Below are 25,444 nucleotides of genomic sequence, written 5' to 3'. Positions count from 1 at the left end.
ATGTCTCCCCTGACCCTCCTGGCCTCCAGTGTCGTCAGGCCGATTTCCCTCAACCTTTCTTCGTAGGACAATCCCCGTAGCTCTGGGACTAGTCTTGTTGCAAACCTTTGCACTTTCTCTAATTTCTTGACGTGCTTGACTAGGTGTGGATTCCAAACTGGTGCTGCATACTCCAGTATGGGCCTGACGTAAATGGTATACAGAGTCTTGAACGAATCCTTACTGAGGTATCGGAACGCTATCCGTAGGTTTGCCAGGCGCCCGTATGCTGCAGCAGTTATCTGATTGATGTGCGCCTCGGGAGATATGCTCGGTGTTATACTCACCTCCAGATCTTTTTCTTTGAGTGAGGTTTGCAGACTTTGGCCATCTAAACTATATTGTGTCTGCGGTCTTCTTTGCCCTTCCCCAATCTTCATGACTTTGCATTTGGCAGGGTTAAACTCAAGGAGCCAGTTGCTGGACCAGGCTTGTAGCCTGTCCAGGTCTCTTTGTAGTCCTGCCTGATCCTCATCCGATTTGATTCTTCTCATTAACTTCACATCGTCCGCAAACAAGGACACTTCTGAGTCTATCCCTTCCGTTATGTCATTCACATATACCAAGAACAGCACAGGTCCTAGGACTGACCCCTGTGGAACCCCGCTTGTCACAGGCGCCCACTCTGACACCTCGTCACGTACCATGACTCGTTGTTGCCTCCCTGTCAGGTATTCTCTGATCCATTGCAGTGCCTTTCCTGGTATGTGTGCCTGATCCTCTAGCTTTTGCAGTAACCTCTTGTGAGGAACTGTGTCGAAGGCCTTCTTGCAGTCCAAAAAAATGCAGTCGATCCACCCCTCTCTCTCTTGTCTTTCTTCTGTCACCTTGTCATAAAACTCTAGTAGGTTTGTGACACAGGATTTTCCATCCCTGAAACCATGCTGGTTGTCACCTGGCTGTAACACCAGGCCTCATGGTCCGTGTTTGTGGACCTGGCTGTGACGCCAGGCCTCATGGTCCGTGTGTGTGGACCTGGCTGTGACGCCAGGCCTCATGGTCCGTGTGTGTGGACCTGGCTGTGACGCCAGGCCTCATGGTCCGTGTTTGTGGACCTGGCTGTGACGCCAGGCCTCATGGTCCATGTGTGTGGACCTGGCTGTGACGCAGGCCTCATGGTCTGCGTGTGTAGACCTGGCTGTGACACCAGGCCTCATGGTCCGTGTGTGTGGACCTGGCTGTGACGCAGGCCTCATGGTCTGCGTGTGTAGACCTGGCTGTGACACCAGGCCTCATGGTCCTTGTGTGTGGACCTGGCTGTGACGCAGGCCTCATGGTCTGTGTGTGTGGACCTGGCTGTGACGCCAGGCTTCATGGTCTGTGTGTGTGTTGACCTGGCTGTGATGCCATGCCTTATGGTCCGTGTGGGCCTGGCTGTGACGCCAGGCCTCATGGTCCGTGTTTGTGGACCTGGCTGTGACGCCAGGCCTCATGGTCCGTGTTTGTGGACCTGGCTGTGATGCCAGGCCTCATGGTCTGTGTGTGTGGGCCTGGCTGTGACGCCAGGCCTCATGGTCCGTGTGTGTGGACCTGGCTGTGACGCCAGGCCTCATGGTCCTTGTGTGTGGACCTGGCTGTGACGCAGGCCTCATGGTCTGTGTGTGTGGACCTGGCTGTGACGCCAGGCTTCATGGTCTGTGTGTGTGTTGACCTGGCTGTGATGCCATGCCTTATGGTCCGTGTGGACCTGGCTGTGACGCCAGGCCTCATGGTCCGTGTGTGTGGACCTGGCTGTGACGCCAGGCCTCATGGTCCGTGTGTGTTGACCTAGCTGTGATGCCATGCCTCATGGTCCGTGTGTGTGGACCTGGCTGTGACGCCAGGCCTCATGGTCCGTGTGTGTGGACCTGGCTGTGACGCCAGGCCTCATGGTCCGTGTGTGTGGACCTGGCTGTGACGCCAGGCCTCATGGTCCGTGTGTGTGGACCTGGCTGTGACGCCAGGCCTCATGGTCTGTGTGTGTGGACCTGGCTGTGACGCCAGGCCTCATGGTCCTTGTGTGTGGACCTGGCTGTGACGCCAGGACTCATGGTCCGTGTGTGTGGACCTGGCTGTGACGCCAGGCCTCATGATCCTTGTGTGTGGACCTGGCTGTGACGCCAGGCCTCATGGTCCAGGTCACGGCCGGGTCTCCACACTCGCATCAACCTTGTAGTAAGTCACAACATGGAACCTACGGCGTTACACATTCATACAATAAACTGAAACAGGAATATTGAAGAACGTAGTTATAATAATATAAGAGTTGAGAGTAAACCATATCAGTAACTTAACCTTAAAAAGCACAACACAGCAGCTGATTATCACTACGGAAAATAATATAATTACGCATGATAAGATATTGTCTAGAAAGATAAGAAGTGGTCAGTAGACTGAAAGTAATATCACTTCGCAGGCACTGGGTCCTTCTAATTACCGAGAACCGAGATGAACCGAGGACAACCGAGAACAAGCTCGGATATACCGGGAACAAGCTCGGATTTACCGAGAACAGCCGGGAACAAGCTCGGATTTACCGAGAACAGCCGGGAACAAGCTCGGATTTACCGAGAACAGCCGGGAACAAGCTTGGATTTACCGAGAACAGGTTAGATTTACCGAGAACAGGTTAGATTTACCGAGAACAACCGAGAAGAAACAAGAACAAGTCAGACTTGCCGAGAACAACTTGTGTCGTTTTTTACAAATATCTCACTGGATATCTGCATGTTGACAGACGCCATGATGCTCCCTGGATTGCAACTTCAAAATTGTAATTCTTACTTTCCTTGGACCATCTTCAGTGTAGGGTGATAAGGTATTTATCCAACCTAAATTTGAAACTTCCCAAGGTTTTCTGCAGTCATTACTTATCTGTACATCCAACAACTACAACCAGAACAATGTGGATAAATGCAAAGTTCTGAAGCCGGGAATGTCCATAACCCTAGCACTTATGGTTATGGTAAGCAGCAACCTTAAACCAAGACAGTAGTGCCAAGGCGTACGTAATAAGGCAAACAGATTACTGGGATTTATATCAAGAAGTGTAAGCAAGGTTGAGACATGCAACATATGGGAATCTTTATTGAAGAAACGTTTCGCCACACAATGGCTTCATGAGTTCAATACAAAGCAGAAAGGTGTCTGACAGATGTGATAACGCATCTGTTAGAGACTGCGGCATCATGGGATTTTGATACAAAGAATTCATCAACACTTGTCCAACCTTTGGACGAAGACCTACTTCGACTAGTGGATGGTACCACTATGACCCCGCCTCCTCCTGCTTCACCTCACCTGACTACAGTATATAAGCCACTGCTACGGTCCTATGCTGTACATTCTATAAGACTGATGGACTGAACACATCGACTCCAGGCTGAGGGACTGATTGCCTCAAACTCCTCTCCTTACACCTTTCTGCTTTGTATTGGATTGATGAAGCCACTGTGTGGCGAAACGTTTCTTTAAAGATTCCCATATGTTGCACAAGTGTCTCAATCATCAACTTGTTGGTTTTAAACCATTTATCACAAGCGTAAGCAACTTGTAAGACGAAGAATGAGGGGAGACATGATCGAAGTGTATAAGTGGAAGACGAGTACCTTTCACCCAGATAGATCTGAGGCGTTTGCCTAATCAGTGGGGTAATTAAGTAACCAACAAGATCATCTATAAGAAGGGCACGTTTTTCTGCAGGATCATTCTACCCAGAACCACGGAATGACAAAGGCACAGTACCGTGGCTGGAACAATACACGAATAACCCACATATAGAATGCTCCAAACCTGACTTTAGGCTTTGTACAGTGTGACTTGTTTTCGGTAAATCCAAGCTTGTTCCCGGTTGTTCTCGGTAAATCCAAGCTTGTTCCCGGTTGTTCTCGGTAAATCCAAGCTTGTTCCCGGTTGTTCTCGGTAAATCAAAGCTTGTTCTCGGTAAATCCAAGATTGTTCTTGGTTGTCCTCAGTAAATCTGACTTGTTCTTGGTTCATCTCGGATGTTCTCGGTAAATCTAACGACTTCTCGGTAAATCCAAGCTTGTTCTCGGTAAATCCGAGCTTGTCCTCGGTTGTTCTTCGTAATTAGTAGGACCGCAGACACGGGGGAAAGTAAACTCGCGCTGTGGCCTTCGTTTGGTCCCTTTCACATGAAGAGGACCAGGGAACATGATAATGACTAGCAAAATACTTTTGTACCAAAAGTACCTTAGGAAACTTACCTAAGGAGGCCTGGTCACAGACCGGGCCGCGGGGGCGTTGACCCCCGGAACTCTCTCCAGGTAAACTCCAGGTAACTTTATTATAACAAGTGCAATTTTATTTAGCATAATCCAACAAAATATATTTTAGATAAGTTTACAGTAATTTAATAAAAAACAAATTTATTTTTTCGTTAGCGTCAGAATGATTTTTGTGAAATTATTGCATACATAAATTTTGCATACATAAATTTTCGGCAAGAAGAGCGTTGCTGTTTAAGTCAAAATCGCAAGTTTTACCTGTTTGGCACAACATATGTATAACTCTCTTATATCCGACTACAGGGAGACTGGTAAGGTTCTCAAAGTGATGCTCTGCACCACTCGGCCACAAATCCCTCAAAAGCTGGACAGCCTAGTTTACAAGCCATGGTGCCGAGTGTTGTAGAGCGTCACTTTGGGAACCTTGCTAGTCTTCCTGTAGTGGGATCGAATCCTGCTGACTGTGATCTGTCCCTGGACATACTTTATATATTTCATGTACATATATTTCCCTGGTCTAGAAAATCCTCATTATCCATTTCTTAATTTTCTAGTCATCGTGATACTCGATTTATTGTGTTCTTGAAAAGAAAGGCCAGCTGACATTATTACACCCTGATCCTTCACATGTTCCTTTCGTTCCTTAATGAATTTTAAACGAACGAGACTCAAAACACTGACGGCATCTGAGTAATTTCTGATGTACCCCCTCTACAATTTATTTGGAAAAAGCCCTGGACAGCATGCCCATGTATTCTGCCCTAGGACCAGACTCTTCAAACTCCATATTCATCAGTAATTGCAAGAAACCACTTATTACCATGGGCTTTTAGTATTCTGTGGTTATAGAGCCCGGACACAGGTGTCATCCCACAAAGATCACTGATAATGCCCCGCCTCACAAAGGTGGTAATAAAGCAAACATGAAAAACTATAGACCAATTGCTCTAATTTCGCATATAAAAAAATTTGGAATAGGTCCTAAAAGGTAAGAGTGCCATTCACACGGAATTGCAACTTTGCACACCCCAGGGTCGCATGGGTTTAGAGCACGTCGCTGCTGCCTTTCACAGTTCCTAGACCATTATGATATAGTCTTGGATAAACTTAAAACAAGTTAAATGCTTATGTATTGTACACTAATTTTTCAAAAGCCTTCGACAGGTGCGACTGTGGCGTGATAGCACATAAAATGCATGCTAGAGAAATAACTGGAAAAGTGGGTAGATGGATATTTAACTTCTTTACAGAGAGACTCCAGAGTAGTAGTAGTGAACAGAATGAACTGAGATGCTGCCACAATGAAAAACTGCTTCTTAAAGCACAGTACTGCTGCACTTGTTTTCATTCTTACATCCGACATCGACAAGAGCATAAATCATAACACCGTAAGTTTCTTTGAAGATGACACCGGAATCTCTTCGTGGCGTCCATCGAAGACAGTGAATCTTCAAGAGGATAAACGTAAATCAAGTCTTGCAGTCGGCCTCAGACAGCAGTGTATAATCAATGAGGATAAGTTTCGGTTGTTCCAATATGGGAGAAATGCAGATTGAAATATAGTACAGGACAATAGAAAGTTCCTTGTCCGAGACTTGGGAGTGATGCTAGAGGATGACTTATTCGTCACAACAGTGTTGCTATTGTTACTGAAAAAATGATGGCCTGGATAACTAGAACCTTGAAGACGAGAGATACTGAGATAATTCTCTATGTTGTTCTGTCCAGGCTAGAATACTTCTATATATTAACGGATCCCTTCAAGGCAGGTGAGATTGCTGAGCTAGAAATGTTCAAGAACTTTAGCTGCCTGTATACGCTAAATTAAACATCTAAACTCCTAGAATAATTGAAATCTCTTCATCTTTACTCCTTTCAGCGTAGGCGAGAAAAGTACATCATAATTTACACCTGGAAAATCCTGGAGGGACTAGTCCCAAACCTGAACACTGAAATCACTCTATATGAAAACAAGATTTGATAGACTGTGCAAAATACCTCCAATAAAAGGAGGGATGCGACGAGTACACTAAGAGATAACCCGATGAGCATCAGAGGTCCTCGACTTAACACCCCCTTCCCCTTCGTCTCCCTTCGTTCATAAGTGGAATTAATAACAAACCTGTGTCTCTAAGAAGGAGCCTCACAAGTTGCTCAGATCAGCTCCTGGCCAGGCAGGGTGTGGTTTATACGGTGGACTGCGCGTCCAACAACAACCACCACCTGATCAAGCTTTGGTCCACCAGGAGGCCTGGTCTGGAACTGGACCATGGTGGTGTTGACCCTCATAAATATTTTTCAGGTGAAAGGTCTACTGCATGCAAGGACTATGTTTCAAATCCGTCCATTCTTCTGTTTATTGACAGTCTTTCATTGCTACTTATCTTCACCGTATGGACTGTGTAACTTTGAGTTATTATGCTTATTTAGCGAATGGAAGGCAGTTAAATTTAATCCATGGAGGTGGAGGACAATTCCAATGCCTTGGCTCGAGAGCCTCCCTGCCCCCTCGCATCAATGAGTCTCCCTACAGGGGTATGAGGGGCTGTTATGGATATGTGGACCAGCGGTTTGCCAACATCAGTAGCCTGATTGATCAGGCAAACACCAGACAAGCTTGGCTCAGGTCCAGACTTCGGGAATAAGAAAACTCTAGAAAGTGATTACAGGTAACTTATATCACATATATGCCTGACTTGCCAACATCAGTAAAAATACCGTGATAATGGTATCATTAAAGTATTTCACTTTCAAGGATCATAAGTGTTATTGTCACAACTGCGAAGAAAATAATAGGATGGACAATGAAACCTTCATAACAAGAGATGGCAAACCAGTGATGGTCTCCCTTAAATCACTGTTCTCAAGGCTGCAATATTGTTGTACATTAACAATTCCCTTGAAGGCAATTCATTTTAAGTTTGAAGCCCTTCCTGGAACGCAGGCGAGAAATATGCATCATAATTTACGCCCGGGAAATTCTAGAACGATTGGTTATAAAATCTACAAACAGATATCACTTCCCCAAGCATAAAAAAAACTCAACAGACGGTTAATTAATTAAAACACCCGTGTCATTGAATACACCGAGAAAGAACACTAAGTGTAGGAGGTCCAGAGCTATTCAACAGCCTTCAATCATTTATAAAGGGGACCACAAACAGACCCCTTGCTGTCTTTAAGAGGAAGCTAATAAGTTCCTTGAGTCAGTACCTGAGCAGTCGGGCTGTAGTTAGTACGTTGTAACACATGAGGCCAGCAGTAACAGCCTGGTTCATCAAACCTTGATCTACCAGGAGGCCTGGTCTGGGACCGGTCTGCGGGGGCGTTGACCTCTATAAACACCCCTTAAGGTATCCTTCAGGTAGGCCATAAGACAAGCTTCTTATAAAATAAATATGCTCTTAATACCTCCTCCTCTCCCCTCCCCCATTTATGGTAAGACACATACCTGGTTACCTGGAGGTTATTCCGGGGATCAACGCCCCCGCGGCCCAGTCCATGACCGGGCCTCCCGATGGATCAGGGCCTGATCAACCAGGCTGTTACTGCTGGCCGCACGCAGTCCAACGTACGAGCCACAGCCCGGCTGATCCGGCACTGACTTTAGGTATCTGTCCAGCTCTCTCTTGAAGGCAGCCAGGGGTTTATTGGCAATTCCCCTAATGCTTGATGGGAGGCTGTTGAACAGTTTTGGGCCCCGGATACTTATGGTGTTTTCCCTTAGTGTACCAATGGCGCCCCTACTTTTTATTAGGGGCATTTTGCATCGCCTGCCCAGTCTTTTACTTTCGTAGGGAGTGATTTCTGTGTGCAGATTTGGGACCATTACTTCCAGGATTTTCCAAGTGTAGATTATGATATATATCTCCCTCCTGCGTTCCAACGAGTACAAGTCAAGTGCTTCCAAGCGTTCCCAGTAGTTAAGGTGCTTGACGGAACTTATACGTGCAGTAAAGGATCTCTGTACACTCTCCAGATCTGCAATTTCACCTGCTTTGAATGGAGATGTTGATGTACAGCAGTATTTCAGCCTAGATAGAACAAGTGATTTGAAAAGGATTATCATTGGCTTGGCATCTCTTGTTTTGAACGTTCTCATTATCCATCCTATCATTTTCTTTGCACGTGCGGTCGTGGCACTGTTGTGATCCTAGAAAGTGAGATCCTCAGACATTACTACTCCCAGGTCCCTTACATTATTTTTCCGCTCTATTGTATGGCCAGAGTCTGTAGTATACTCTGTTCTAGTTATTATCTCCTCCAGTTTTTCATAACGGAGTAGTTGGAATTTGTCCTCATTGAACATCATATTGTTTACCGTTGCCCACTGGAAAACTTTGTTTATATCTTCTTGGAGGTTGACCGCGTCCTCAGCAGATAACAGCCTCATGCAGATCCTAGTATCATCCGCAAAGGATGATACGGTGCTGTGATGTATATCTCTATCTATGTCTGATATGAGGATGAGGAATAAGATGGGGGCGAGTACTGTGCCTTGTGGAACAGAGCTCTTCACTATGGCAGCCTCCGATTTAACTCTGTTGACCACTACTCTTTGTGTTCGATTTGTTAGGAAGTTGAAGATCCATCTCCCCACTTTCCCAGTTATTCCTTTAGTACGTATTTTATGGGCTATTACGCCATGATCGCATTTGTCAAATGCTTTTGCAAAGTCTGTGTATATTACATCTGCATTCTGATTTTCTTCCAGTGCATCCAAGGCCATATCATAGTGATCCAGTAGTTGTGAGAGGCAGGAGCGACCTGCCCTGAACCCATGTTGCCCTGGATTGTGCAGATTTTGGGAATCCAGGTGATTTGCAATCCTGCTTCTTAGCACTCTTTCAAAGATTTTTATGATGGACGTCAGAGCTATTGGTCTATAGTTCTTAGCTAATGCTTTGCTGCCACCTTTATGGAGTGGGGCTATATCCGTTGTTTTAAGTGACTGTGGAATTTCACCCATGTCCAAGCTCCTCCTCCATAGTGTACTTAGGGCACGCGAGAGGGGTTTCTTGCAGTTCTTAATGAAAACAGAGTTCCACGAGTCTGGGCCCGGGGCTGAGTGCACAGGCATGTTGTCAATGGCTTTTTCGAAATCTGTCGGAGTTAGGGTAATGTCGGAAATCTGGCATACATTTATGGAGTTTTGAGGCTCATTCATGAAGAAATCATTTGGGTCGTCGATCCTCAGACCGATTAGTGGTTCACTAAACACAGAGTCATACTGGGATTTCAATATTTCACTCATTTCCTTGTTGTCATCTGTGTAAGTCCCGTAGCAGTTTATCTTCATTGCATAGCAGGCTTATTCTGTCTAGAAACAGGCGAGACTACCAGGACTGTAGTCTGAGTCGGAAGCAGTTCTTGAGTTACTGGAGCTGGAATCGGTAAAATGTAATTAAAGGGGTTTGAATCGGAAGTGCCATAAATAAAGGAGTCGGAGTCGAAGGTTTTATGTGCCGACTCCACAGCCCTGGAGACAACAGTAGTAGGGGAAGTGTAGATATGAGGTGATCAGTCTCTCAGCCTTGATGTATCAAGTTTGAGTTGATCAATCCTTCAGTCTTAGTGTGGGTTCAGCTTCATAACATCAGTTGATGTGATGGAAACTGTAGAGCTATATATATATATATATATATATATATATATATATATATATATATATATATATATATATATATATATATATATATATATAAATAAATGTCGTGCCGAATATGTAAAACTGGTCAATTAGCAAGAACTCGTTTAAAATTAAGTCCTTTCTAAAATTTTCTCTTATACGTTTAAAGATATATATTTTTTTCATTAATGTTAATGTAAAAATTTTTAATTTTGCACCAAAAGAATCTTAGAAAACTTACCTAACCTTATTATAGCAAGAACAATTTATTTTAGCCTAACCCAACTATATATATTTTAGATTTGTTTACAATAATTTAATACTAAACAAACACAGTGAAATTTATTTTTTTTTTTAGGTTCAGAATGATTTTGGCGAGGTTATTGCATACACAAATTTTTGCTTGTCCTATATGGCAAGATGAGCGTTGCTATTTAAGCCAAGATAGCAAGTTTTACATATTCGGCACGACACACACACACACACATATATATATATATATATATATATATATATATATATATATATATATATATATATATATATATACACATATATATATATACATATATATATATATATATATATATATATATATATATACACATGTATATTATATATATATACATATATGTATATACATGTATATATGCATATATATATACATGTATATATGCATATATATATACATGTATATATGTATATATATATATATATATATATATATATATATATATATATATATATATATATATATATATATATATATATATATATATATGGGATATTCTAAAGAAAAACTAAGAAGGTTAGTGGATGAGTTTGGGAATGTGTGTAAAGGTAGAAAGTTGAAAGTGAACATAGAAAATAGTAAGGTGATGAGGGTATCAAATGATTTAGATAAAGGAAAATTGGATATCAAATTGGGGAGGAGGAGTATGGAAGAAGTGAATGTTTTCAGATATTTGGGAGTTGACGTGTCGGCGGATGGATGTTTGAAGGATGAGGTTAACCATAGAATTGATGAAAGAAAAAAGGCTAGTGGTGCGTTGAGGTATATGTGGAGTCAAAAAACGTTATCTATGGAGGCAAAGAAGGGAATGTATGAAAGTTTAGTAGTACCAACACTCTTATATGGGTGTGAAGCTTGGGTGGTAAATGCAGCAGCGAGGAGACGGTTGGAGGCAGTGGAGATGTCCTGTCTAAGGGCAATGTGTGGTGTAAATATTATGCAGAAAATTCGGAGTGTGGAAATTAGGAAGTGTTTACCTGGAGAGAGTTCCGGGGGTCAACGCCTCCGCGGCCCGGTTTGTGACCAGGCCTCATGGTGGATCAGAGCCTGATCAACCAGGCTGTTACTACTGAGGTGGTTTGGTCATTTAGAGAGAATGGATCATAGTAGAATGACATGGAGAGCGTATAAATCTGTAGGGAAAGGAAGGCGGGGTAGGGGTCCTCGAGAAGGTTGGAGGGAGGGGGTAAAGGAGGTTTTGTGGGTAAGGGGCTTGGACTTCCAGCAAGCGTGCGTGAGCGTGTTAGATAGGAGTGAATGGAGACGAATGGTATTTGGGACCTGACGAGCTGTTGGAGTGTGATCAGGGTAATATTTAGTGAAGGGATTCAGGGAAACCGGTTATTTTATATAACCGGACGTGAGTCCTGGAAATGGGAAGTACAATGCCTGCACTTTAAAGGAGGGGTTTGGGATATTGGCACTTCGGAGGGATATGTTGTGTATCTTTATACGTATATACTTCTAAACTGTTGTAGTCTGAGCACCTCTGCAAAAACAGTGATTATGTGTGAGGGAGGTGAAAGTGTTGAATGATGATGAAAATATTTTCTTTTTTTGGGGATTTTCTTTCTTTTTGGGTCACCCTGCCTCGGTGGGAGACGGCCGACTTGTTTTATATATATATATATATATATATATATATATATATATATATATATATATATATATATATATATATATATATATATATATATATATATATATATATATAGTATATACTTATGTACTCTCTGTATAGACCTACCTTTCACTCATTGTTTATATGATCATCTAAATATGATTATAATTTGTGATGCATTATTTTCAGAAGTGTGCTAGGAGCCAAGTGGCTGGGCAGCAGCAGCAGTAGCAGCAGCTAGGAGAGAGAACAGTGGCAGATCATTCTGGACACTATGTCACATCACAGTGATGAAAATGCCATATATACCTCCACAGACTCCTTCTGGGAGGTGAGTAACCTTTTTTGTTGTATTACTAACGAACTTTGTCCATGGTTTTTTTATCAATTGGCGCAAGAGATTTTATCCAGTGTTTCCGTTAAATCCAGGATTTACTTTATATATTTCTGCCATAGTGCTTAAAGGAACTTACAGTGAGCGGCGTGTCAGCATGTGGAGAGAGAGAGAAAGAGAGAGAGGGAGGGAGGGAGGGAGGGAGGGAGAGAGAGAGAGAGAGAGAGAGAGAGAGGGAGAGAGAGAGCGAGAGAGAGAGGGAGAGAGAGGAGAGGAGAGAGGAGAGAGGAGAGGGAGAGAGGGAGAGAGAGGGAGAGAGAGAGGGAGAGAGAGAGGGAGAGAGAGAGGGAGGGAGAGGGAGAGAGAGGGAGGGAGAGAGAGAGAGAGGAGAGGGAGAGGGAGGGAGAGAGAGAGAGGGAGAGAGAGGGAGGGAGGGAGAGGGAGGGAGGGAGAGGGAGGGAGGGAGAGGGAGGGAGGGAGGGAGAGGGAGGGAGGGAGGGAGGGAGGGGGGGGGAAGGAAGGAAGGAAGGAAGGAAGGAAGGGTGGCGACTATGGCTCAGTACAGTGAAAGTTATGGTGGTCTTATAAACCAATAACTATGGCATGGCTGTACCTCGGTTAAGATCGTACTTCCACAACACTTATTTAATTACTATTTCGCACAGTACACATCAGCCACAGTTGGAACAGGAATGTGCAATTATAAGAGTTACTACCTTCAGGCCAGGCCTCATGTCCAGCTTCAGCAGTAGAAAAATTCGATACCGTCACTGGTAAATATCAGGCACTATTCTTTAACTCTTTATATTATATAAGAGTGTTCATATCAATTTTGGAAAACACTAAATAGGTAATAAAAAATACTGTTTAGCGGATATATGCCTCCCGCTGATTCTTCAAAGAACAGTGGGAGGGTGGAAGCCACTTCTGGCACGGTTCGAAGCACAGCCCTGGGCACGGTGACCAGTGTGAAAATCTATGGAGGTTACTACCCAAATTTCGCGAAGCAGGAAAAAATAGTGTACTATCTATATTAAACCAATAAAACATTTAAACTACTGGCAACGCCTCAGAGAATTGTAAATGTACTCCTTGAAGAGAAGGTAAGAGATATGCAATAATATACACTTGGAAGATAGTGCAGCGCCTAGTCCCAGATCTGAATACTGTTATCACAGTGTACTGTAGTGAGGGATATGGGAAGATGTGTCAAGTAGAACAAGTGAAAAACAGGGTAGCCACAGTTTTCGTTGACTATTAAAAATTCTTCACTTTGTTTTGTATTTTTAGGTGGGCAACTATAAACGAACAACAAAAAGAATTGAGGATGGAAATAGACTCTGTGATGACCTGATGAAATTAGTGTCAGAAAGAGCAGAAATTGAGAAAATGTATGCCAAGTCTCTCAAAGAATGGGCAAAGAAGTGGAACAATATAATAGAAAAAGGTGAGTAGAATACTGTACCATAGTATAAACCTTGGTAATTGGTCCAGAACACTAGGACACACTCATTAGACAACATTTTGGTCCTGAAACCTTTATCAGAAGTGATCCAGGCCCCAGGCCCCGATCATTTTCTTAATGGTTGTGTCCTAATGTTTACTCGTGTGTGTTTTTGGACCATACTTTACCATAATGACCCTCATATTGTGTAATTGGCTGTGAATTTATATCTCATTTTGGTATAAAGGACTATGTATGTTACTGTCACATAAATGACTAATGCTTGAGCAGGTCCAGAGTATGGCACGACTGAGGCAGCATGGAAAGGGGTGCTCATGGAAGCTGAGCAAAGATGTGACCTACATATGCGAGTCAAAGAAAACTTAATTAATGAAGTACACAGCAATGTTAAACAGTGGCAAAGGGATAATTATCACAAGGTAAGACAGTTACTTTAGTAGGTCACTTCATATTTTTGCTTTTGTAAATGGTCTACCTATCTCTTGTACATGTTAGCTCTGCTTATTTATTCTCATCACCACTTTTAATCACTATTTATTATTATTTTTTTTAATTAACACACCGGCCAACTCCCACTAAGGCAGGGTGACCTAAAAAAGAAGACATGCTTTTATAAAGTTTTTCTTTTTTGTACATAGTAATTTATACAGGAGAAGGGATTACTAGCCCCTTGCTCCCATCATTTTAGTCGCATCTTACGACATGCATGGCTTACAAAGTGAGAATTCTTCACTTCCCCATGAAGTTATTATTATTATTATAGTAATTATCTTTATATTGCCAGAGGGTATATAATCACAGTATGCAAGATATATATATTAAAAAGGTAAACAGTACAACTAGGTAATGTTTTTTAGTAACATTTCTGCTCTTGACTAGTGAACAGAGAATAGTCTCTCCATTATATCTTGCATTTAATGGCCTACATGGGTTTAGTGCCTCAAATTTCTTTTTACAAACTGACCATCTCTCACTGAGGTAGGGTGACCCCTTAAAAAAAATCACCGCTCATTCAATTACTGTCTTGCCAATAGTGTGCTGATATCACAAAGCAGCAGAATAAGTTATAAATATGCAAGAAGAAATTTCTTGATCAAATGAATAGTGAATGGGTAAAGCAGAAGCTTAGCAGTAGAGGTTAACCACATACATGGATTAAAAAATCAATAAAAAATCCATTGGTGGTTATGAGTCATCACAGGAGTTGATTAGTATTGTGTTTTAGCTTCAGTAAGTACAATTAAGTTTAGTAGCACAATGTGTACTATTCCTCGGCAAGTATTAGTATTATATTAGAATGAAGAATTTAATAATTTTTTTTTTTCAGTCCATGATGGGGCAGCTGAAAGAGAAAAAAGATATTGAAGATATGTTCAAAAAAGCCCAGAAACCTTGGTCCAAGCTTTTTGAAAAGGTAAACAAGAGCAGAGCTGACTACCACAATGCTTGTAAAAGTGAACGTTCAGCACAGAACCAAGAAAGGAACGCTGGAGGAGACTCCTCGCTCTCTCCTGACCAGGTAAGCTCATGCTTGGCATGTTTGCAAGAAAACATGTATCATTTATGTTTTATATTGAAAGAGCATGAATAATGTGATTTTTCAAGGTTCTCTGAGAGAAACATAGGGACAAGTACCATGATTTGTCAATGGTTTTAACCTGTACATTTTTCAACCTATATACATTAGTTTATTGTATATTTTAGATTAAGATGTGCCTACTGACCTTCATTGGTCACTTTACCCTATACTACATATATGTAAATGGCTGCCTTCATGTATGACTAGAGAAAGTATCTTTGCATATTAGTGAATTTGTCATCTGCTTTACCATACTTTTAAATTTGTATGATACATTTATCGACATTTTTAAGAGTCCATTTCAGTAAACATGCATGACATATTTGATAACTGTATTATAATAGAATTAAAATTCTTCTTGCTTTATATTGCTTATTTTTAGGCTTCTAAGAAAGTCAGAATCCAGCAACTGTGTAGCAGCTTGTCATTTGGCTGCTTTTTATAATGAATGTGTAGCATGAATGTACGTATTTTAAAATGAAGTTTTAATAATGTATTTTGTTTTAAAGAAAATTATAATTTTTTTAGGGTTAACTGTGCAAAAGAGAATTGAGGCCAAAAAGATAAAATAATTCACTATCTGGTGTAATGAAGAAAATATTATCCTCAATAATATCAGAGTTTTTCTATTTTGAAGCATTTTAAATCAAATTTTTATTTAGTATAAGACTGCTAGTTAGAGTTTATGTTGATCACTTTCTTTTTTTTCACTTACTGATTCTCAGTAAATTTTTTTAATTAGATTTTGTACTAAATCTTTCCTTAAATTTTTTCAGCACTTAAAAATTCTTTTTAGGACAATTCCTAAGCAAGGTCAGCTTCCATGATAATTAGAGTTCAGAGAAGAGATTAACAGAGTACAGTGAACTTTTTATAACCCATCCTTCTTGAAACCATGACCATACTGATTTTTTGAAGTATAATCTCTTGATCAGTTTTGACACTACGTAAGTGTTATAAAGTTTGCATTCTATGTTAAAAATAATATTAATTCGTATTATACTGTATTTAAATACATGAAGCAGATTGAAAAATATCATGTATAGAAGGTTCTTAACAAGACTGAGTGATCAAAAAACCAAATATACTGTGGTGTGGTGGCCAGAGCAGTTAGTGATGCCAGGAGAAAATTGTGTATGCAGTGATTTCTCAAATGTAAATTTGTATGGGGTGATCTTTGTGTCACTGCCACTCAAGCTTGAGTTAACAGTGACAGTTCATATTTCAAAGCACTGTATGCCAATTGGAAAGGGAGGCCCACCAGAGTTTGTAATCTGCAGGGCATCTCTGAACCAGGTCTGTAGAGTGCAGTGCTTCTCTAAATTTCTGTCATAATAAAATACCAGACCACATCTGGATTCCTCTTCATCTCTGGATTTCGATAACTACTAGGCTAGTTAAAAATAAATAATGGCAGCTCCTGGGATTATCCATAGTATTCAGTAAGGCAGTGATCCTTGTAATTAATTTTTCAAGAATTCTATCTTTTTTAAGTGCCAGATTTTAAAGAATTTACTGTATTATATTAATTGAACTCTTAACTTAGATTCTTGTGGATTGAATACTATATGAGAGGTGGTCCACTTTAATTATCACTTGTTTATTCAGATACTTGTCATTCAAGAGAAAGACTTCCCTGCTAATTCATTTTGTGTTCATGGGATAAATATACAGTAAAAGTCCAATTAAACAGATCCCCATAAAGTAGATATCATTTAAATTGGACAAAAATGGGGTTGGAGGATGCTCAACATGTACATTTAATGGGATGTCCAATTAAAATAACCAAATCCATAATATCTAATGGCTGTCCAGTCCAGTCATACACATAATAAAATGGACCAACTCTGCTTAATCACAAGTTTGTACGGTCCAGGCATTGTCCAGGACCTGTCCATTTTCATTGTGGTGGTAGACACGTGCCTCTTGTGTCCGACCAGAAATTATGTTGCCAGAGACAAAATGCAGTGGAACTCCGGATTTCATACTTAATCCGTTCCAGAAGGTCATTCTAAATCTGAAACGTACGAAAACCGAAGTAATATTTCCCATAAGAAATAATGTAAAACCAATTAATCTGTTCCAGACACCCAAAAACATTCACAAAAAATTCGTCTTTTAAAAGAATATAGTTTTACATACAGAAAACAATGAGAAATAAATATAAAGCACTAATTTTAATGATGAATGAACATTACATACCTTTATTGAAGACTCTTGTTGGCATATTGAAGGTGAGGAGGAGAGAGTTGAGGTTATTGTTTGGAAGGGGAATCCCCCTCCATAAGGACTTCAGGTATCAAAGTCCTCTCTGGGGTTACTTCCCTTCTTTGTCTTTTACTGGCACTGGACCCCTGTCGCACTAAAAATCTGTCCAGAGAGCTCTGTTTCTGGCTTCTCTTTAAGATTTGCCTAAAATGGGACAAGGTATTGTCACTGAACATGTTGCAGATATGGCTTGTATCAGCTTGGTCAGGGCGATATTTTTCAACAAATGTTTGTACTTCATTCCACTTTGCACACATGTCCTTAATCACTGCAGAAGGCACCTTCTTCCCTCTCTCTTCCTCCTCCTCTGAAGCAATTTCCTCAGCTGCAGTCTGTTGCTTTTCCAGTTGAAGGTCTTGTAGCTCTTCAGTGGTTAGCTCGTCCCTGTGGTGTTCCGCCAACTCTTCCACATTCTGGCACTCGCATCCAACCCCATGGACTTCCCCAAGACACGATACATTCCACAACAGGCACAGGGTCAGCTTCAAACCCTTCAAAATCTTCGACCTCCCATACATCCTGGCAAGCTCGGCTAAATGTATGCCATATTTTTCTACAAGGAGGGAAGAGTATATGGAGAAAAAGAGAGAGGTTAAGAGAGTGGTGAAGCAATGTAAAAAGAGAGCAAATGAGAGAGTGGGTGAGATGTTATCAACAAATTTTGTTGAAAATAAGAAAAAGTTTTGGAGTGAGATTAACAAGTTAAGAAAGCCTAGAGAACAAATGGATTTGTCAGTTAAAAATAGGAGAGGAGAGTTATTAAATGGAGAGTTAGAGGTATTGGGAAGATGGAAGGAATATTTTGAGGAATTGTTAAATGTTGATGAAGATAGGGAAGCTGTGATTTCGTGTATAGGGCAAGGAGGAATAACATCTTGTAGGAGTGAGGAAGAGCCAGTTGTGAGTGTGGGGGAAGTTCGTGAGGCAGTAGGTAAAATGAAAGGGGGTAAGGCAGCCGGGATTGATGGGATAAAGATAGAAATGTTAAAAGCAGGTGGGGATATAGTTTTGGAGTGGTTGGTGCAATTGTTTAATAAATGTATGGAAGAGGGTAAGGTACCTAGGGATTGGCAGAGAGCATGCATAGTTCCTTTGTATAAAGGCAAAGGGGATAAAAGAGAGTGCAAAAATTATAGGGGGATAAGTCTGTTGAGTGTACCTGGTAAAGTGTATGGTAGAGTTATAATTGAAAGAATTAAGAGTAAGACGGAGAATAGGATAGCAGATGAACAAGGAGGCTTTAGGAAAGGTAGGGGGTGTGTGGACCAGGTGTTTACAGTGAAACATATAAGTGAACAGTATTTAGATAAGGCTAAAGAGGTCTTTGTGGCATTTATGGATTTGGAAAAGGCGTATGACAGGGTGGATAGGGGGGCAATGTGGCAGATGTTGCAAGTGTATGGTGTAGGAGGTAGGTTACTGAAAGCAGTGAAGAGTTTTTACGAGGATAGTGAGGCTCAAGTTAGAGTATGTAGGAAAGAGGGAAATTTTTTCCCAGTAAAAGTAGGCCTTAGACAAGGATGTGTGATGTCACCGTGGTTGTTTAATATATTTATAGATGGGGTTGTAAGAGAAGTAAATGCGAGGGTCTTGGCAAGAGGCGTGGAGTTAAAAGATAAAGAATCACACACAAAGTGGGAGTTGTCACAGCTGCTCTTTGCTGATGACACTGTGCTCTTGGGAGATTCTGAAGAGAAGTTGCAGAGATTGGTGGATGAATTTGGTAGGGTTTGCAAAAGAAGAAAATTAAAGGTGAATACAGGAAAGAGTAAGGTTATGAGGATAACAAAAAGATTAGGTGATGAAAGATTGAATATCAGATTGGAGGGAGAGAGTATGGAGGAGGTGAACGTATTCAGATATTTGGGAGTGGACGTGTCAGCGGATGGGTCTATGAAAGATGAGGTGAATCATAGAATTGATGAGGGAAAAAGAGTGAGTGGTGCACTTAGGAGTCTGTGGAGACAAAGAACTTTGTCCTTGGAGGCAAAGAGGGGAATGTATGAGAGTATAGTTTTACCAACGCTCTTATATGGGTGTGAAGCGTGGGTGATGAATGTTGCAGCGAGGAGAAGGCTGGAGGCAGTGGAGATGTCATGTCTGAGGGCAATGTGTGGTGTGAATATAATGCAGAGAATTCGTAGTTTGGAAGTTAGGAGGAGGTGCGGGATTACCAAAACTGTTGTCCAGAGGGCTGAGGAAGGGTTGTTGAGGTGGTTCGGACATGTAGAGAGAATGGAGCGAACCAGAATGACTTCAAGAGTGTATCAGTCTGTAGTGGAAGGAAGGCGGGGTAGGGGTCGGCCTAGGAAGGGTTGGAGGGAGGGGGTAAAGGAGGTTTTGTGTGCGAGGGGCTTGGACTTCCAGCAGGCATGCTTGAGCGTGTTTGATAGGAGTGAATGGAGACAAATGGTTTTTAATACTTGACGTGCTGTTGGAGTGTGAGCAAAGTAACATTTATGAAGGGATTCAGGGAAACCGGCAGGCCGGACTTGAGTCCTGGAGATGGGAAGTACAGTGCCTGCACTCTGAAGGAGGGGTGTTAATGTTGCAGTTTAAAAACTGTAGTGTAAAGCACCCTTCTGGCAAGACAGTGATGGAGTGAATGATGGTGAAAGTTTTTCTTTTTCGGGCCACCCTGCCTTGGTGGGAATCGGCCGGTGTGATAAAAAAAAAAAAAAAAAAAAAAAAAAAAAATTTTTCTACAATCTCTTTCTTGAACTCTATTGTGTTTCTCACTTTCTTTACCAAAGGGCTGGCACTAGGAACTTTCTTTGGGTCCATGGTGGCTTATTTTGCAGTCACATTCAATAAACAAGCACAAAAATTGTGAAATGTTTTGGATGAATGCTCACTCAACCAGTGACAGAGCCAGACTGAGGCGGTGTCCTGGCAGGCGGATGCATCTGATACGTATGATTCCCGGGACAAGGTATGAAATCCGGAGCAAAATTTTGTCCAAAAAAGTGTTCTAAATCCGAAACATCCGATATGCGGTGCGTGCGAAATCTTGGGTTCCACTGTAATTGTTTACAAGATGCGCAGACAGGGCAAGGAATAGCAAACAAGCATGCAGCCAGCCAGCCCGACAGTCAGTCGGTTGGTCAGTTGGTCGTTCGGTCGGTCAGTTGGTCAGTCAGTTGGTCAGTCAGGAAACCATACAAGAATGACCTGAGGCTATCTCCATACTTGTACAAAATATTTTACATGTTAAATGCAGATTCATAAACCTCGCTAAATAAAGCTAAGCATATTCTGTCTGCCGTGTAAGATTCACAAATACATAACTACTTAAAAAAAAAACCTCCTTTACTCCATAGATAACCCTGCAAGGAAACTCAGGGTAATATTTCACTTTTAAAAAAGTAATTTGTATATACTGATCAGGATTTTGCTGATCTGTAACCAAACTGTTTGATGTTTAACAGATTATTCTTCCTATATTTTCTCCACTCCTCTCTGATGGCTTTATTCATAGTTATTCATAGTTTCTTCAATATTTCCACAGTACATGACATTTTCCATTTGTCTACCAGCTTGCTAAAAACAAATTTCCAAATTGGGTAGCTCAGTTCATTGACTCTTTTGTAATCAGAGATAATAGTTTGTCTAGTTCCATTGCTTTGTCTTCATTATTATGTATTAGCAGTGTATTTATGTACTTTGCTTATTTCAGTAGAACTCGTTTAAACTGGTTGTTTGGGGTTTAGGTTCCAAGGCCAGAGGCTGCAGGGGTAAATAAGCCTTGAAACTAGTCACTGGTATATTGCAGGTATCACAGTGTATTTATTTACCTCTTCTGTTAGTATACTAGATATTTGTATTTAGGATCTTTTGTATACTAGATATATGTATTTCGGATCTTTTGTACTAGATCTTTGTATTTCGGATCTGTTTTGGCTATTTTGTTATTATTGTTGTTTTGTATTTTATAAATCTAAAAATGACTTGGTTCTGGCTTGCTCTTGCCCTTTATTCTTTCTTCATTGGCAAATTCTTTTTCATTTGTATTCATTTCTGGCTTGTTTGATGTTATGGTAAGTTTTGGAGTTAGGCAGTTTATATATTGATTTCAGTTTGGCTGCTTCTTGAATTTCCAGCAGCTTCTTTCTGTTCTTTGTTATGTGCTTTTATCATTTCTGGAATGAAGTGCTTGATTCCATTTTCATATATATATTCCAAAATTTCTCATGTATTCTTTTTTATGTCAGTCATAGTACTCCATTTGATTCCATTTACTTTCTTTGATATATTCTCAATCTCCAAGTAAAATAATTATTGATACTTAGAGACTGCTTTTCAGTATAATAGGTTTTTCTTATGGAATCCTTCATTTATCTCTTCTTCTTAGGTTCTCTTGTTCTTTATCTGGTCTTAATTAGTGGATTCACTGCATTTACTGTACAAACTGGAATTTATCATCTTTTGGATATCTACCACTAAGATTTTAATATCAGTTCTATTTTGGCATCTAATTGATTTACCTTGTGGTTTATTTTTTTTTTTCAAATATTGGTAAAGTGTCAGCTTTGTCCTTATGAAGATGTAGAATGGCAGATAAACCTTCCACATATTTATTTACATTCAGTATTCACTTTTAATGTCTTTTCTAATTTGTCTTATTCCTGTAATACAGTAAAACCTCCTATTAATGGACTAATAAGAGGAGACAGTGTACAATAATGCCAGTTATCTGCAACTCCCAAATTGTTAAATTAATATCTCCTGATCATCTGGTTGTCTTCTGAAGTAGTTGACTTGGTCCACTAATGCTGAAGACAACTGGATACTAAGAATTCAGTACAGTACTGTATTGTATAGTAATTTTATTGTACTGTGTGTAATTTACAGTAACTGTATTTTTCTTTTTATGGTGGAGAAATGAAGTGTAAACTACTGTGATTGATAATGGAGACTGAATAACTTGTATTCTGAGTCAGAGGACCTGTAAGGTTCTACTAGTGAGAACACTGTAGATGTCTAAGAGGACATAAATGGCTGGGAAGATTTAGATTTCACATACCCATGCCACTGAGGCACCAGACTAAACCTTTTTATTAATTTGAGTTCTGCTTAACACTGAGAACCACATGTTTTCCCTTGGCACCACCACTTGCTCTAGAAGCCATTTTTAATTGCACTTAACTTAATACATTAATAAAGTCATACAAAAGTCACACAAGAAACTCTAAATCCAGGGAAAAATTTGATTATGTGACAGATGGCTTTGGAAACAGTGAAAACGGACAGGTCCTAAATGTAGCTGCTTTGGCCCATACCGGACAAATGTTGGAGTAAGCAGACTTGGCCCGATACTTCAGAAGACAAACTGACACTTGCTACAGACAAAATATGAAATTACAGACTATTGTCTGTTTTGACCGACGTCTTTTTTTGTCGGAAATCCCTTAATGAGAGGTTGTTCTGTATTTTCTTTCCAGTAGAGGAGCTTTGGTATGAGCCCAGGCTGTAGGGCTCATGCATCTTCCAACATCAGCACATATATATAAAATCTGTAGGATTTTCTTTGTTTTCCTAGTTGTTTCCTTTCTTTATGATATATGTCTTTGTATTCCCTCTTCAGTGTCCCCGACTTGGCATTTGATGTGTTAGTTTAGCTTTGTTTCTCTGTAGATAAAATTGTCATTTTCATCTTGATTCCTTATATAATTTAGTTTATTATTGGATGTCTTGCCTAAGGGTTATGATTTTGCCATTTTTAATATTTCATATTTCTTTGGCTATTTTTATTAATAATTCTTTTTTTCTGTCATGATGTTATTTATAGAGAAGAAATTTTATATTTTTTATATTTGTCATTTCTTGAAAACCTTGCTATATTCTTCCAAACATTGCTATACGTATTCTTCCAAATCTTGCTATATTCTTTCAAACCTTGCTTTATTCTTCCTAACCTTGCTATATTCTTCCTAACCTTGCTATATTCTTCCTAACCTTGCTATTTTCTTCCTAACCTTGCTATATTCTTTCAAGCCTTAATATATTCTTCAAAACCTTGCTGTATTCTTTCAAACCTTGCTATATCCTTCCAAATCTTGCTATATCCTTCCAAATCTTGCTATATTCTTCCAAACCTTGCTATATTCTTCCAATCCTTGCTATATTCTTCCAAAACTTGCTATATTCTTCCAAACCTTGCTATATCCTTCCAAGCCTTGCTATATTTTTCCAAACCTTGCTATATTCTTCCAATCCTTGCTATATTCTTCTGATCCTTGCTGTATTCTTCCAGTCCTTGCTACATTTTTCCATACCTTGTTTTATTTCTGAACCTTGCTGTGTTCTTTTGAACTTTACTATATTCTTCTGAACCTTGCTGTGGTCTGACCATTGCTGTGTTTTTCGAACCTTACTGTGTACATTCATCAAAGCCTTTCTGTTATATTTACTTACGTGGTATAACAAGTATTTTGTGATTGTGCCTATTTGCTTTTTTTTTCTTCTGTATATTAGTTTTTCTGTGAGATTTTGTGTATACAGTTTCAGTTTACAATTTTTTTTTTTTACTGCTAGGAACTATGTTCCTAGCACTGCCTTTTTACTGTTAGTTGATTTGCACAGTTGGTTCTTATCTTCTTGGCCTCTATCATACCTAAGTTTGAATCTGTGTGTGTGTGTGCGTGCATGTGTGTTTGTGTGGGTGTTCTCACCTAATTGTGACTGCAGGGATTGATTCATAGCTCCTGGCTCTGCCCTTTCACTGGTCGCTACTAGGTCCACTCTCTGCCTGCTCCAAGAGCTCTATCATACCTCTTCTTAAAGCTATGTATGGATCCTGTCTCCACTACATCACTCTCCAGAGCATTCTACCTCTTAACTCTATTACTGAAGAAGTACTGTACTTCCTAACATCCCTGTGACTCGTCTGAGTTTTCAACTTCCAGTTGTGACCCCTTGTTGCTGTGTCACATCTCTGAAACATTCTGTCCCTATACACCTTTGTCATTTCCTCTCAGTTATTGTCATTATCATGTCTTCCCAATCCCTCCTGTCCTCAAGTGTTGTCAGGTTGAGTTCCCTTAACCTCTCATGCAGCACCAGTATGGTGCTGCATACTTCAGTATGAGTCTGACATGCATGGTTTACAGTGTCATGAATAACTCCTTACTTACTCCTTACTCAGGTTTGCCAGGGGCCCATATGATGAAGCAATTATTTGTTGATGTGTGTCTCAGGAGATGTGCTTGGTATGATGCACACCAAAAGATCCTTTTCCTTGAGTGAGTTTTGCAGTCTTTGACCACTTAGGCTGTACTCCATCTGTGGTCTTCTTTGTCCTTCCCCAAGCTTCATAACTTTGCACTTGCTGGGGGTTAAACTCCAGGAACCATTTGTCAGACCAAGCTTGCAGCCTGTCCAGACCCCCATGTATGTTTATCTGGCTCTTGTCCCCTTGTATTCTCCTCATTAACATCACATCGTCTGCAAACCAGGGACACCTCTGAGTCTATCCCTTCCATCATGTCATTCACATATATAAGAAACAGCATCACACCTAGGACTGACCCTAGTGGAACCCCGTTCAACACATGCACCCACTCTGACACTTCATCTCATACCGACACACATTGATTCCTTCTTGTCAAATATTCCTTGATCCACTGCAGTATTTTCCCTGCTATTCCTGCCTGCTCCTAAAGCTTTTCAGCCAGTCTCCTGTGTGGTACTGTGTCAAAAGCCTTCTTACAATCCAAAAAGATGCAGTCCACCCATTCTCTCTCTTTCTCTTTTTTTTTTTTTTTTTACACAGGGTTTGACAAGGTTAAGGATCCCTAGCTTTATTGACAAGCTATTTACAGGTTAAGGATTCCTAACTTTATTGGCACGCTAAGAGCTGTTACCTACATCAGCTCATTTGAAAGTATTTTTTGTTGTTATGATTCATACAAGTAGGGAACAGGATGAAGTTGGAGCCATCTGTGGACCAGCATTTTCATTTGATCAACTGACTTTATCTCGTGACATCATTA

At 40.6% G+C, this 25,444-nt stretch overlaps 1 protein-coding gene across 9 annotated transcripts in view; it reads left to right on the top strand.

Moving 5' to 3' along the window:
- Synd (protein kinase C and casein kinase substrate in neurons protein Synd) overlaps positions 1-25,444 on the top strand; it is a 798,660-nt gene that overhangs the window by 592,485 nt on the left and 180,731 nt on the right. For all 9 annotated transcript variants that reach the window (XM_070088932.1, XM_070088933.1, XM_070088931.1 and 6 more), the window contains 4 exons: positions 11,997-12,138; positions 13,432-13,588; positions 13,877-14,025; positions 14,934-15,125. In XM_070088932.1, coding sequence (XP_069945033.1) covers positions 12,082-12,138; positions 13,432-13,588; positions 13,877-14,025; positions 14,934-15,125 — 555 coding nt within the window. In that variant the 5' untranslated portion in view covers positions 11,997-12,081. The remainder of the gene's footprint in view (positions 1-11,996; positions 12,139-13,431; positions 13,589-13,876; positions 14,026-14,933; positions 15,126-25,444) is intronic.

Source organism: Cherax quadricarinatus, chromosome 26 (genome assembly GCF_038502225.1).
Source record: "Cherax quadricarinatus isolate ZL_2023a chromosome 26, ASM3850222v1, whole genome shotgun sequence".
NCBI classification, from domain to species: domain Eukaryota; kingdom Metazoa; phylum Arthropoda; class Malacostraca; order Decapoda; family Parastacidae; genus Cherax; species Cherax quadricarinatus.
Note: the sequence above shows the minus strand (reverse complement) of the source record. Positions and strands in the feature narration are given on the sequence as shown.